Source organism: Mesocricetus auratus, unplaced genomic scaffold, assembly GCF_017639785.1.
Source record: "Mesocricetus auratus isolate SY011 unplaced genomic scaffold, BCM_Maur_2.0 Super-Scaffold_100009, whole genome shotgun sequence".
Classification (NCBI taxonomy): Eukaryota; Metazoa; Chordata; class Mammalia; order Rodentia; family Cricetidae; genus Mesocricetus; species Mesocricetus auratus.
In genome coordinates this window covers 48,730,356-48,745,784 of record NW_024429193.1, presented here as the reverse complement: position 1 = coordinate 48,745,784, position 15,429 = coordinate 48,730,356, and the positions used below count along the sequence as shown (strand labels likewise).

At 45.5% G+C, this 15,429-nt stretch overlaps 1 protein-coding gene across 1 annotated transcript; it reads right to left on the bottom strand.

Annotated features, from left to right (window-relative positions):
- Window positions 1–251: 251 nt before the first annotated feature.
- Window positions 252–5,756, bottom strand: LOC101829268 (glutathione S-transferase-like; the record flags this gene model as incomplete). The annotated part of the gene is given in 9 exon segments (NM_001281630.1): window positions 252–484; window positions 570–680; window positions 3,248–3,358; window positions 3,441–3,536; window positions 4,367–4,467; window positions 4,559–4,640; window positions 4,929–4,993; window positions 5,365–5,440; window positions 5,702–5,756. Coding segments are annotated over 8 exon segments (657 nt in total). The 3' UTR covers window positions 252–484; window positions 570–590.
- Window positions 5,757–15,429: the final 9,673 nt, after the last annotated feature.

Sequence of the window (15,429 nt, the reverse complement as noted above, 5' to 3'; positions counted from 1 at the left end):
CAGGATGTCTCTGAAACATGAGTCAAACTACACACGGACAACTGAGGCACTGCACTCTGAAGAATAGTTGGGAAATGAAGGAGATCTCTTCCAGGGGAATACCTGATTGAGGACACAGGGACATCAAGGACTTTAAGTAACCCCAGAGTCCCTAAAATTCTTTCTCCAGCCCCTCCTTCAGGCAACAAAACAGAGACCACCCAAAAAGCCAACACGGAGAGTCACAGCAGCAAAACAAGACACAGGAAAAATGTCATTCAGACTTTACTGGAGATCAAACAGGGCCCCGTTGCTCACTCTGGGGACCAGAGCCAGCACACAGGCAGATCTGATCTCTCGGGCCTCGCTGGATTCTGGAGTCTGGCGCCTTCCTCCAAACAGCACTGAGGGATGGCAGGACTCAGGGCAGGGCAAAGGAACAGGAGTAGGATCCAGAGGCTTGACTGAAGGAAGGGCTTGTGAGAAGAAATAGAGGAGTGGGGAGCTGAAAGAAGAAGAAATCAACGTTTGGTGGGGTCACAGAACCATGCCTAAGGGCCGGAGCCATCATGGTGATCAGGAGTATTCACCCAGGTCTGGGCTTCGAAGTCCTATTTTGAGTTCCAAACGGCCATCTTTGCAAAGATTTGTTTGCAGCTAAAGCGGCTGCTTTTCATGTAGTCAGATATCTTCTTCAGGCCCTGCAAGGGGGAGGAGAGAGCAGGAATTCAGGATCTGTGGCCCCACGGGGTGCACAGGTTTCACTCTAAGAACCCGAACACAGCATGAGCTGCTCGGGTGCCCAAGGCTGTAAGAGAATGAAGGAGAAACCCTGCCTTCAGCCGTGTGTCCCATCTGCAGTTGCAGTACTTGTATCTATGGATCGCTCCACAACATCCTGCAGAACAGTGTTGCGCTCTGCGTTCAACAGGAGGGAGGCCGACACACCCAGAGACTAAATGTGCCCCTCCTACTCACACCACTAGAACGACTACAGTCTATACCCCGTCTATACGGGAGGATCCCTGCATCTTCCATTCCGGCTCTTTTGGCTCACTCACCAAGCAAGAAATCCCTTGTCACTCTGTTCACACAAACACTCGCTTTTTTTCTCCTAGCAGACTCCCTCCTGCCTGTTATTCCACATGGAGGAGGGGCTGAGAAGGGCAAAGGCACCAGTAATATGCCAGTGTACTTTGAAGACAGCAAAGCTCTCACCCAGTACCTCAGCAAATTCTGACTTAAGGAGGAGAGGAATAGTTGAACCAGCAAGGAGATAAGGGAGTGATCTTTGCCATTCTCTTGAAGCAGGAAGATCTAAACGTTAAAACCCGGCAGCTGAATCCATACTCATTATATTCATCCTATTGTCCCCAGCCCTGCTAGAGAAGGGCTCCACAATGACGCTGCTGTGTGCCGTCTTCCCCGTAGATGCCTAGATGAGCTGTAAAGAACTCAGAGTTCTGGGGCTGCCTGGACTCATATGGGCAGGCTTAGCTGGCCTTGAACTGAAGCCTCCCACACTCTGCCACTATGCTGTGGGTCAGCTCGTACGCATCTCCAGAGCTGAGCAGCCTGGACCAGAATCCGAGCTGATGAACCTAGCAAAGCACATCGCCTGTTGAGGGCAGAACAGAAGATCCCATGCTAAGATTCCCACTGGATACTGGCTCGATCCCCCAAATCTCTAATAAAGTAGGTTTTGTGGCATCACATGTACCTCATAGTCAGGCATGCCTGCCACTCTGCATCCCTGAATGGAGATGCAGCTTTCCAAGTCCTTCTGAGCTGAAAACTGTACCACAAACAGAGACACCAGAGAAGGTGAATGAAACAAAACCCCATCTCAACATCAAGCTATTGCTGAGGAGGAAGATGAAAGGAAGGAAACAGGATACCTAAACATTGAACAAGTCAGGATTACCTCCCCCAACAGCACTGACCTGTCCACTCAGCCCAGCACCAGCTGTAGCCCTGGGTCTCAGTGCTTCCCCAGTCAGGGACATGACTGAGCAAAGAATTGGACAGGCCAAATATGCACACTGCATCTTGTCACTGTGTATCAGTCCTGCCAGAATTCCCCCTCTGAACAGCACTTGCTACACACTCCTGACACATCCTGATACGCCTCAGGGATGGAAAATCCAGGCTCCATGGCAAACCATGGCTTTTATTCTTTGGCATCAGTGAGATCCTCTGTCCTCTATTCTTGGAAGCTAGAAGCACACATGGAAACAAACACAACCTCCTCCAATGGTGCTGGTTCCCTGAGAAACTGACGATCTCTACAGTCAGCTTCCTTAACAGTCCAATGGCATTGATATTTCTATGTAACATGAAGGTTGTGATGATAAATTTCATGCAATAGATCTAAGAACTGAACACAGTTCCCTGTTCAACAAATGCTAATTATTCCTCATTTCCATTCCAAGTAGAAAGGTATGCTGGTTTGAAAGAAAATGCCCTCCAAAGGGAGTGGCCCTATTAGGAGGTTTAGTATTGTTGGAGATCTGAAGGGCGCTTTGTCATCAGACATGCAGATGCAGAGTTTGGAGTCTGCCCAGCTGGCTTTCAGGTTTGATCCCGTATTTCCTGACTATGTCCCTTCCCGGTGTTTTGGAATGGTAATATATATCCTGTGGTTTACTTTCTGATTTTGATTTTTACAGGTGATTACAGTTAAGAGATTGTATGAATCTCAGAAGAGACTTTGAAATTTAAACCTTTAAGTAAGTTTGAGACTGTGATAGACTATGGAGACTTTTGAAGTTGGACTGAATGCATTTGTGCATTATGATATGACTACTAGCCTTTGGAGGCCAGGGAGTGAAATGTGGTGGTTTGAAAAAAAAAAAATGGCCCCAAAAGGGAGTGGCACTATTAAGAGGCGTGGCCTTGTTGGAGTAGATGTGGTGTTGTTGGAGGCAGTGAATCACTGTGGAGGTGGGCTCTGAGGTTTCCTTTGCTCAAAACACTGCCCAGTGTGTCAGATCACTTCCATTTGCCTTCACAAGTAGAATTCTCAACTTACTTCTCCAGCACTGTGTCTGCCTGAATGCTGCCACACTCCCAGCCGCCATGCCCCCCCATGATGATAATGGATTGAACTCTAAAAACTATAAGCCCTCAATTAAATGTTTTCCTTACAGGAGTTGCCATGGTCATGGTGTCTCTTCAAAGCATTAGAAACCCTAACTAAGACAAAAGGCATTCTGGAAAGGGGGAAGGGAAATAGGACATCCAGTAGGAAGCAGGTTCAGGGCATCACCTCAAAGCGAGCCAAGAAGTCCTTCAGGTTTGGAAATGCATCCAGGCACTTTGGCGCAAATATACGGTGCTGGTCAAGGACATCATAGATGAGGAAATCCACATAGGTGATCTGCAGGAAGCCAGGGTGAGTGTGCTGGAATTCGATGCCTGGGAAGAATGGCAATTCCTCCTCCCCACCAACAGCCCTTTACCTTGTCCCCTGCAAACCATGATCTCTTGCCCAGGAACTCCGAGTACAGCTTCATCTTCTCGGGAAGACCCTCCAAGTATTCTGGCTTTCGTTTCTCCTGAAGCAAAAAAACAAAAAAAAAAAAAACAAAACAAAAAAAACTGTCACCATCCTCAGACACAGGCACCCTGGAAGAGGCTGTCCTCACAGGACTCTGCAGTCCCCAGCAGGCAGAGGAGGGGTGGGGATCTCCCCGCCCACGCTCCCACTCCCACAGCCCAGGTCTCTCCCACTGTTGTCTGAACAGTGGTGCATCAGACCCAAGACAGCTGTGGGCACGTGGCTGTGAACTCTGAACTCACATGAGGCAGCAGCAAACAAGCAAACACCCAGAGAACAGTGTTCTACCTTCTGGGGGTGAGGCTGAGGACTTTGGTACAGTTTCCAAAGAGATGAGATGAATTTGAGAGCACAAGGGAAGCAGGAAGAGGATCAAAGGCCTTCAGCAACTGAACTGCTTTTGGGAACACCTGCTTATCTCTGTGGGGTCAGGGACACAGCTCTGGGAAGCCTTTTGGGAGGACAGTGTCCCCCAGCCCAGTTTCTTCTCCTCACGTGTGAGGGTGTGTGTGGCAGATGTGGCATTGCTTTAAGACACTGCAGGTGACACGGCTCGGGACAGAACCAGCAGTTGGAACTGGAGCATTCTGAACTCTGTCTATACTATCAGGGCTGGAGTTCCACTGTGAAGTCTGGACTGGATCTTAAGACTTAGGAGCCATGACTGGGAATTTCCATTTGGCATACTGGGTGCCAGGGTTACCCTGTCTCAGTTTCAAACACTGTGCAATGAGTAGCACCAAGAGACTCCAGTAGCAAACTGGGCCTTAGTGGATTCTAGGGGCAAGAGTACAGGGTGAGGTCCAGCTCAGCGGTGGTGGGACTCACAAAGTCAGGGCTGTAGCAAACCATGGCCAACTGCATGCGGGTGTCCATAGCCTGGTTCTCCAGAATGTCCAGCTGAATCCTCTCCTCCTCTGTCTCCCCACCTGCAGCGCACACAGCATGGAGTCACTCTCAGCATAGCCCAAAAAAGCCAAGATGATGGCTTCTGTCCTCCCTGCAGCCAGCCCCACTCACACAGGTCGTGCTTGCGGGCGATGTAGCGCAGGATGGCGTTGCTCTGGGTGATCTTGTGTGATCCATCAATTAAGTAGGGCAGCTGGAAAGACAAGCAGGGATGGTCAGATGGAATATGGGGTCTCAGCATCACTTCCCTGAGAAAGGACACACATGGGGCTGGCACTCAGTGTGCCTAGTGCGGGAAGCCACAAATGAACACAGAGCACCCCGAATGGAAGAGCTGGACACAGCCCATCACAGAAACACTGTGCAGTCTCCAGGATGGGAGCAGGAGAGCTGAAGCTCTGATCCCAAAGCCCCTCAGCCAGGTGAGGAGATGAGGTGAGGACGCCACGCCCTCCCCAGACCTCCCCTTCCCTGCACCTACATTGGGGAAGTCCAGGCCCAGCTTGAACTTCTCATTGAGCCACTGGCTTCGGTCAAAGTTGGGAGCTGTGGACAAGATGACATGAAAGAAAGCACCCTAATGCCCCAGATTCCTTCTCTAGGAATCCTTCCAAGGAGTCAAGCATGAGACCCCCCCAAAGAAGGAGATCTGCACCCTGACCCACTTTTGCACACCCAAGGGTATAGAATGCTTGTAAGTGCATGGACCCTCCATCACTGAAGTTTGCAAAATACTAAAACAAGCCCTAGAGGAAAACATCATCCAATTCCTGTAGGAGGTAACTCAGCCCTCCACTGGAAGACCAAATTCAAGGAAATTTCTAGAAGGAACAGCCCTGTAGAGTTGAGCAACAGACAAGTGTTGCTGGGCACCAATGAGCAGGGGAGCCCAGGTCTGACCAACAGGACATAATCACCGTCCCCCATGGTGTATTTCTTTTCCTCATAGCTTGTGTCTGTGTACTCCAAGAGCAGGCGGATGGCATGAGCCAGCTGTAAAGATGACATAGGACAGGTCACAGATGGGGAAACTGACAGTCTTCCTTAGCCGCCTCTTGGTGAGCCTCCAACTTACACCTACAGTCTCCCCACAAGCTCAACACCCAGACCACATAAGCACAAGCTCTCCTGTTGAACTTCCCCTGATAGGCAAAGCTTTCCATCAAGTTCTGAACTCTATCTGTCTCCAAGAGATCAGCCCTAGCTACTTCCTGCTCTGTCTCTGTCACACCCAGCAGCAGCTCTCTCACTCACCCCACGGATGTCCCAGTAACCCAGTGTCACAGGCATGGTGCTGGTGCAGAGCGGGCCGACCTGGACCTTGCTGGTTTGAGCTTTATGACAATGTCCTAGGCTAGGAGGGAGGAGGTGGGACTTGATTCTGCTCTCCTATTGGACTATTGGCCTACAGAGTCTCAAATTTCAGACATTCCTGTGCAGGGAGTGCTGGAGGAAGGAGCCAGGGAGTCAGGGGCAGGGCGAAATAATCCCGGCCTCATCTCAGAGTGACTAAGGAAGCAAAAGGCAGGCCTAGGCTAGTAGCTGTGCCAGCAGCTCCCTGCTGGGGCTCAGGTGTGCTGCATCCCTGGAAACACAGATGTGCAACTGTGTCTCTCCCTGGAGGCACAGATGTGCAGCTGAAGATGCTCTTGACAGTGAAAGTGCGACACTGTTCATTATCTTCCTGGCATTGTTTACACTTCACCATCAGCTGCTCGATCTGACTCTGAGTGGATCCTAGTGGCTGAGCCAGAACAAAACAGGATCCCTCAAGCCTGAGACATTAGTGCAGCCTGTGCTCCCGGATGGCACACAGAACTCTGCTGAGCTGGGCAACCCAGAGCCACACACGCATACCACCTATAGATGGATGAGAAATATTCAGGATCCTTAAGTACTGGGAAGATGTAAAGCAAAACCACAATGAGACACACCTTTCCCAGTAAGAATTGCTGTTGTGCAACAGAACAAAGGCATCTGGGCAGGTGAGAACATGGACAGAAGAGAACTCTTGGCTACTACAGATAAGAGTGTAAATTATCACAACCATTATGGAAAACAATCTTGTATTCCTACAATAAACCAAAAATAGAGCTACCATGTGATCTGGCAATGTCAATACTGGGTATATATCCACAAGAAATGATATTAGTATGCTGAAGAGTGTGCACTTTACAGTAACCAAGAAGTGGATGTCATCTGAAAAGCCATCCACTAATAAGCAGATAGAGAATATGATACGTGTGTGCCATAGAAAACTATTAACTAGGCCGGGCGGTGGTGGCGCATGCCTTTAATCCCAGCACTCGGGAGGCAGAGGCAGGTGGATCTCTGTGAGTTCGAGGCCGGGCTGGACCGATAGCCTCCAGAACAATACAGAGAAACCCTGTCTCGTAAAAACCAAAAAAAAAAAAAAAAAAAAAACTATTAACTATATTTTCAAAAAGGGAAAAAAAGAACAAAACTAGCTATCCACATGTAGAAACTAGAGAAATAATGAGAAATGAGATTCTTGTCTCTAATCCTAGAAAAACTAACAAACAAGCAAATTCAAAATGAATCAAAAGCTTTAATTAGGACTTGAAATTTAGAAATTGTTAGAAGGAAACACTCTAAGATGAGCTCTAAGATATAGGCATAGATATTTTCTTTTTCTGGACTAGGGTTCAGTAGTTCAGAAAATAAATGCAAGATTTGACAAATGAGAGTGCATCAAATGAAAAACCTTCTACACAGCAAGGGGAGCTCTCCTGCAGAATGGAAGGAAATCCCTGCCAGCAATTCCTCTGACAGGATTACTGCACAAATATGTAAAGACCACAAGCTCTTGGTCAAACATAAAGACACAGGCCTATAACCCCAGCACTGAGAGCCTGAGTCAGAAGAATCACTAGGACTCTGAGAGTAGCCTACGCTACATAGCAAGATCCCGTCTCTAAGACAGAGGAAGAGGAGAGGGGAGAAGGTGGTGGGGGTTCAGTGGAAATGGTGAGTATTCCGAGTTGAGAAAGACTGGAGAGAAAGACTGGAGAGAGGGAGCTCAGTGGGTCCTGAGCTGCAGTTAAGTGGAGGCTGTATTGTGCTGCTGCACAGCAGATGACTTCACACCATGACAATGAAGTACATCTTCCCAAATAACCAGAAGAAAGGACGTTCAGTGTTTCCATCACGAAGAAGTGATAAATGTTTAAGGATAGATGTTTAACCTGATTTAAACATAATATACATGCACATACAAAACTCACACCCCCAAAATATGTGATTTTTATATATGCTAAAAATACATTTATAAATCATTTTTAAGAGGTGGCTGGAAAGATGACTCAGTCTTAAGAGGACTTTCTACTCTTACAGAGGACCAGAGTTCATATCCCAGCACCCAACTCAGGCTGGCAGCTCACAACCTGTAACTCCAGCTCCAAAGGACCTAATACCCACTTCTGGCTTCTGCATACACTCTCACTTACATGCACATACCTACACGGACAGACACACACACACACACACACACACACACACACCACACAACACACAATTAAAAAATAAAAAGAAATCTTTTAAAAATGTTAATTATTTAAAACTTCACAAGAACCTTAGAAACTATAAACAAGAAAAAAGAATTTCCTACAAAAATTAAAGGAATACAAGTTCTGGGATGTGTTAAAAGCAGTTTCAAGAGGGAAATTATAGCTCTTGGAACCTACATTAAAGAATCAGAAAGAACACAAATTAGTTGATGACACAACTCGAGGAACTGGAAAAACAAGCCAATAAATCCAATCCTAAATCCAGTAGATAAATAAGAAAAATCAGAACATAAATTAATCAAAGAAAATAATACAAAGAATTAACCAAACTAAGAACTGGTTCTTTGAAAATATGGACAACACTGATAGACTCTTAGGCCAGTACACCAAAATAAAGCTAGAAGAAATTCAAATGAACAATCAGAGATGCACCAGGAGACATTACAACAGACACCAATGAATTTCAGAACAGTGTAAGAGGATATTATTACAAACCTATATTCTATTATTAGAAACCCTAAAAGAAATGCATAAATTTCTAGAGTCACTGGAAACACCAAAGTTAAACCAAGAAGACAGCAACAACTTTACTGGGGTCCAGCCTGTATCAGTCCTGAGCTATAGGTGTCATCTATCCTGGACTGATGTCTTCGGGGGCTGGACTGATGTCTTCGGGGCTGTGTTTGGAACCAGTTAAAACAGCCCCAGGTTTGACCCTGAGAGGGGGGAGTGTGGATCAGGGAAGTCCTAGCTATCCAATGTCCTTTAAGAATGACACAGAGACATCTTGTCATTTTAGGAGGACTCTCAGTCCATGTGGGAGTCCCTGGTTTATTCAAGCATCCTCTTAAATAGCTTTCTAAAAGCAGGGGTACTCAGGAGAAGACATCTATTATCATGTATATAGGACTAACTAGGAAACACTTCCTTTAACCCTAGAGATGGACCTAGAATGCAAACCCTCAGACTTCCGGTAACTCGTGTCTCACAGTCTTCAGGCACGTCTCACTGCCCACCCCCCCACACCCCCCACCTCCCCCCCACCCCCGTGATGGGTGCAGGGCCTAGGTCTATTGTTACGCAAACTAGTGCCCAGACAACATCTGAAAAACAATAGGAGATTCGAACTCCTGGAATTGAGCTGAGGCCTATATCGAAATATCATATTTGAGCCCCAACGCAATTTTAACAGACCTATAAGAGATAAGTGTTAGTGCTCAAAGAAACAAGTCTCACTCAGTACTCAGGCTCCTCCCAGCACTTCTCACCCCACCCCTCCACTAAACCTCTCCAACCAGGGACTGGGCTTTCCTTCCCCAACTTCTGATTCTACATAACTCAGCTGAGCACTTCCTTGGTTTATCCCTCTCTTGGCTCCCGGTTCTTCTCTTGGCACCTTATCCTCCACCTTGGTCTGCTTGCTCTGTCTCCTCCTCTGTCTCCTCTTCATCTCTCTCCCACCCAACCCATCCCCCCCACACACACACACCACCTCTAACGGCCCAAGTTCAGTCTGGACCTTTCCAGATGCCCCTAGCTGTACTCTTCCTTTAGTCTACAATGAAGCCCTTCTTCTCAACCATTCCTAGGAACAGTCATGACTCATTTTCTGTCAATGAGGAGATAGAAACAGTGACAGACAGCCTTCTGACTTAAAAAAAAAAGCCCGGGACCTGATGGACTCACAGAAAAATTCTTTCATAACTCCAAAGAAGAATTATAATCAATACTCCTTAAATTATCCAAATAAAATAGAACCAGAAAAATTCCTTTTTTTTCAAAACAAAATCTTGAATCCCCTTTGTTCAATTTTCTTCCTGATCATAAGCAATAACAGTTTGTAACCAATCACCCTAAACAATGACACATATCCATAACCCAATGAGGGACCAAAAACCACCCACCCCACCTCTTGGGAATGTGGTCATAGTGTTCTTAAATTAATCAAGAATAATTTGCAATGGCAAATTTAAATCACTGAAGAAAACGATGGAGGAACACGCTAGCTTACACATTGCTAGAATTCGTATTGTGAAAGGGACTATTTCACCTGAAGCAATTCACAGATGGCATTCCTCACAGAAACAGAAATCCTTAACTCATGTGGAAGCCCAAAGACACCAGGCACCCAAGGGAATCCTCAGGAAAAAGAACAGTGAAGGAGGGGTTACAGGTGCGAACCTCGAGATATATTACAGAGCTGCCGTAGCAAAACCAGGATGACAATGGCACAAGAGTCAACACACAGGCCAGTGGGACAAGACAGAAGACTCACACAGCAGTCTGTCTGATACTCAGCCAAAACCGCACCCTGGAGGAGAGACAGCTTCTGCAACACACGGTGCTGGGAAGCTGGCTGTCCACAGGTAGAAGGAAGCAGGCCCATATCAAGCACCCTGCTCAAAATTCAACTCCAAATGTATCTAAAATTAGGATGATTCCTTACAATGTAATAAGATTTTGTGCTGAAAATAAAAGTAAAAGGATGAAGACAAATTGTTTTCTAAAACTTAAAGCCAAGATGTAGAGAGCCGGAGTGATTTGTAAAGGTCTGTGGATGATGAGACTTAAGGTCTAATGGTTAATGATTACGTAAATTTCTAAGGTCAGGGCTGGAGAGATGGCTCAGCAGGTAGAAGCGGTTTCTGTTCTTCAGTGGACCTGTGTTTGGTTCCCAACACCCATGTCAGGAGTTCTCAACTGGGAGTAACTCCCGGTTCCTGGTATCCAACACCCTGTCCTCTGAGGGAAACTGTGCTCTCATGCACACGCTCACATGCAGATACACACAACTACACATCATTAAAATCTTCAAAATCCTCCCTAAGGTCAAAGTTCAATACAGTCATATAAAAATGGGGTGGTTTGGATAGAGGTGGGGGAGGGGGAGGGGGGGAGGCAGGGGAACTGTAGTTGTAATGCAAAATGAATGAAAAATAAAATATAATAAAAAAATAATTCTTTTAGGTCAAGGGAATTCTCCTAGGTTACTGATCCGCAAACAGTAACATTTACAAGAACTGGCTTAATCTTTCATCAAAATTCCTACTCAAGAAAGTGGGTCTTAGCAAAACCAAAACTTGTCTAAAACTGGAGTTTTGTCTGAGCCTGACCAAAACGTTACAGGAAAGGTAATACAAGACTGGTAACACGGTCCTTCTGTTCGTTCAACAAAAATGCTGGGAGGCAGACACCAGTGAGGAAAGGGGGTTAATAAAGACAGCAAGGGTCAAAGGTCAGCCAGGACCCAGAAAGTGATCAGGTCCATCTGATAAGTCACCAGTCCTCTATCAGAGAGGCCATGGAGAATCTAGAGATCAGATTTGCACTAATGCACAACCCACAAGAAGGAGATGCAGTGGAGTGAACATGTTTCCTTTGTTTTTAAAGGAAGCCACATGCTAAGCAGGACCCTGACCCATCCTTGCCAATGACATGGTAGTAAAAGAAATACTAAAGGGACCAGGGGCTCCTCTTAAGACCCTGAAACAGTCTCAGCTTACCTAAAAACAATTTTTAAAGGTTAGTCTTGCAGACCCCAGCTTGGCCTTAAACATACAAGAAGCTATAACCAAAGCAATGAACTTTCAAAATATATAAAGAACTCAAGAAACTAGATACCAAAAAACCCAAATAATCCAGTTAAAAATTGGGGCACAGATCTAAACAGAATTCTCACTAGAGAAACTCAAATGGCTGAGAAACACTTTTTTGTTTTTGTTTTTGTTTTTTCCCGAGACAGGGTATTGTTTTGGAGGCTGTCCTGGAACTCCCTCTGTAGATGAGGCTGGCCTCAAACTCACAGAGATTCACCGGTCTCTGCCTCCCCAGTGCTGGGATTAAAGGTGTGTGCCACCAACCCCCGGCTGGCCTGAGAAACACTTAAAGAACTGTTCAGCAAGCTGATCTGAGCAAGTGGAGCTCATGGACTCCAGTCTGACAGCTGGGGAACCAGCATAGGGCTGAACCAGGCCCCCTGAATTGGGTGCCAGTTGGGAGGAACTGGGCAGTCTACTGGGCCTTTGGCCGTGGAACCAGTATTTATCCCTAGTGCATGAATGGGCTTGGGAGCCCATTCTCTAGGGAGGGATACTCTCTAATCATAGATACATGGGAGAGGACCTAGGACCTGCCCCAAATGATGTGACAGAATTTGATGATCCCCCATGGGAGGCCTTACCCTCCCTGGGCAATGGATGGGGGATGGGATGGGGCAATAGGAAGACAGGAGGGAGAAGGAACTGAGATTGGTATGTAAAATAAGATTGTTTTTAATTTAAGTAAAAATTAATTTTAAAAAACTGTTCAACCTCCTTAGCCATCTGGGAAGTGCAAATCAAAACTACTCTAAGATTCCATCTTACACCTGTCAGAATGCCAAAATTAATAACATAACTAACAGCTCATGCTGAAAGTATGTGAACTAAGGGGAACACTCTTCCATTTCTGGTGGGAATGCAAACTCGTACAGCCACTATGGAAATGAATATGGTAATTCCTCAGACAGTTAGGAATTGATTTACCTCACCATCCAGTTATACAACTCCTGGGCATATACCCAAAAGACACTTCATTCTACCACAAAGACACTCGCTAGACTGTGTTCACTATGGCCTTATTCATAATATCTAGGAACTATAAACAACCTATATGCCCCTAAACTGAAGAACAGATAAAGTGGTACATTTACATATTGGAGTATTACTCAGTGGTTTTTTTTTTTTTTTGGCATTATGAAATTTGGGGGCAAATGGATGGAACTAGAAAAAAATCAACCCAAGTGAGGTAATCCAGACCCAGAAAGATAAATATGACATGTATTCACTGATGTGTAGATATTAGCCTTTAAATAAGTGATAACCAACCTACAATTCATAGACCCAGAGAGGTTAGGTACAGGGGCAGGGATTGGGTGAAAGGGTAGAGGGAGATACAATAGATTTCATGGGTGGAATGGGGGCAGGAAGAGGAGGATCAGGTGGGGAAGGGAGATGGAGTTGAGGGAGGGAACATGGGGAGAGATGCTTGAAATTAAAGGACATTTGAATGATGACTTGTAAACCTAGTGCAGTGGAAACTTCCTAAAACACATAAAGGCAACCCTATGAGGTCTTCTAAGAATGGGGGAAATGGAGTCCCAACTGGCCCTCTCTTGTCAACAAATGAGGCTTCCAGTACCAAGACTTGGATGCATTCATTTGAGTTATTGGCCAAGGGAGTCCCATGGAAATCCCCAAACAACCCAGGCTTTTGTTAAGACAGTGGGCTGCTCTCTGCAAACCAATAGCAGGGCTCCATTGCCAAGGACAAGACCCACACAAGTCATTGAACATGAAGAAGTCAAGCTGGTGCCTACATGCAGTCTTCACGCCTGCGCACTAGAGTCTTTGGTGTGGGAAGATACTCTGAAGGCTACCAAAGGAGAAACATAAACACCCACCCAGCCAAAAACCCTTTGACCTACAATCTGTCTTTCTGCAGATATTCGAGAGCAATGGTGGCACAGAGCCTGTAGGAGTAGCCAATAGATGTCTGATTTGACTTAAGGTCCACTCCACAAGACAGAACCTATAGCCAACACTCCTAGGGTGACCAAGAACCAGAAACTAGATAGCTCAGAGACCTAGGGTAAAAGCAAACATTATTGGTCTAAAAGAAAGTTTCAACAAAATGACTCCTAATGATATTCTATTATACCTATAAAGCGGTGCCTTATTTAGTCATCATCAGAGAAGCTGCCTCCTGCAGCAGACTGGAAAAGATGCAGAGACCCAAAGACAGACATTACCTAGAGAGAGGGTCCTTAGAACACACAGCTCTATATGGAATGTCTCCATCAAATCTCTCACCTCAGAGCTAAGGAAACCACACAGAAGAGGAGGCTTAAAGAGTGTAAGACCCAGAAGGAGAGGAGGACACCAGAAGAACAAGGCCCTCTGTAGCAAGTACAGGGTCTCCATGGTCCTCTGCATACATATTATAGCTTTTGGTTTTAGTGGTGAGTATCAGTATGAGAGTATGTGAGTATGGGTATGAGAGTATGTGAGTATGGGTATCAGAGTATGTGAGTATGGGTATCAGAGGATGTGAGTATGGGTATCAGAGGATGTGAGTATGGGTATAAGAGTATGCGTCTCTGATTCTTGTGTCTGCTATTGAGGGTCTTCCTCCTATTGGTTTGCTGTGTCCAACTTCAATGTGATGGATTTTGCTTCATCTTATTATGTTTTATTTTGTCATGTTTGGTTGTTATCTTTTAGAAGACTGGTTTTTTTCTAACGAGAGACAAAAAAGGAGTGGATCCAGAGGGGAGGGTCAGAGGGGAGGACCTGGGAGGAGTAGAGGGAGAAGAAACTGTGATCAGGATATATTGTATGAGAAAAATATCTGTTTTCAATTAAAGGGAAAAATGAAGATTACTAACTGAAAATAGAGATTACTAACTGGGTTCACTTGTTCAAGTTTAAACCCTATTTTCAAAAGGCACCCAAAGTAAAAGTAAGAGATCCTTCTTGAAACAGTAAACCAATTGAGGATTTACACTTGCTCTACAAACAGGATGCCAAAGAATGACTACAGCAAAATAAATCTGTGGACCATGATCCAGAGTTCCCACTATTAATAACAGCATTCTCATGAGAGATGTATTGACAACATTGTGACCACTCTCACCTGTGCCTGGCTGGCAAATTCTTGCTTGACCACTGCCTGGCTCCTGAATGACTAGCCAGATATGCCTCTTCAAGAATTCAACAACTTGTTACTGAGACATCATACTCTACTCAGTAAGTTTGTGAGACTTTCCAGTCCCAGAAACTAACTGCTGCTCATATACCAACAGGCTCTGTAGCCTTTTTCTTACTGTTTTAATTTTGTGTCTGTCTTCAGTTCTTGTTCCTTTACAACTGATGTCTTCCAGATTCCAGGCCCAAAAATTCAAATAATACTTAACTACCATAAACATGTCTTTCCACGAGGGCCACGGGATCACCTGAAGTAAGGCCATGCAGCACCTTTTCTTGGAAAGAAACCCAAAAGGGACCAATCCAAACCTTTTACCAATGTCCATATTTGGATCCAGAGCAGCCAAGAACATCCCTATCCTATACTCCCCAAAATGAGCCCCGAAATCCTAATGAGGAAAGTGTTGTGTTGAAATGTTAGAGCTAGGCCGGGCGTTGGTGGTGCACGCCTTTAATCCCAGCACTTGGGAGGCAGAGGCAGGCGGATCACTGTGAGTTCGAGACCAGGCTGGTTTACCGAGCGAGTTCCAGGACAGCCTCCAAAGACACAGGGAAACCCTCTCTCGAAAAACCAAAAAAAAAAAAAAAAAAAAAAAAAAAAAGGAAATGTTAGAGCTAAAGGGAAAGAAATCTTACAGCTGAGTCTAAGATCGCCAAAATAACCAGAATTTTAAAATACTCTTTAAAAAAACGCAACAAAATCTTTACAGTT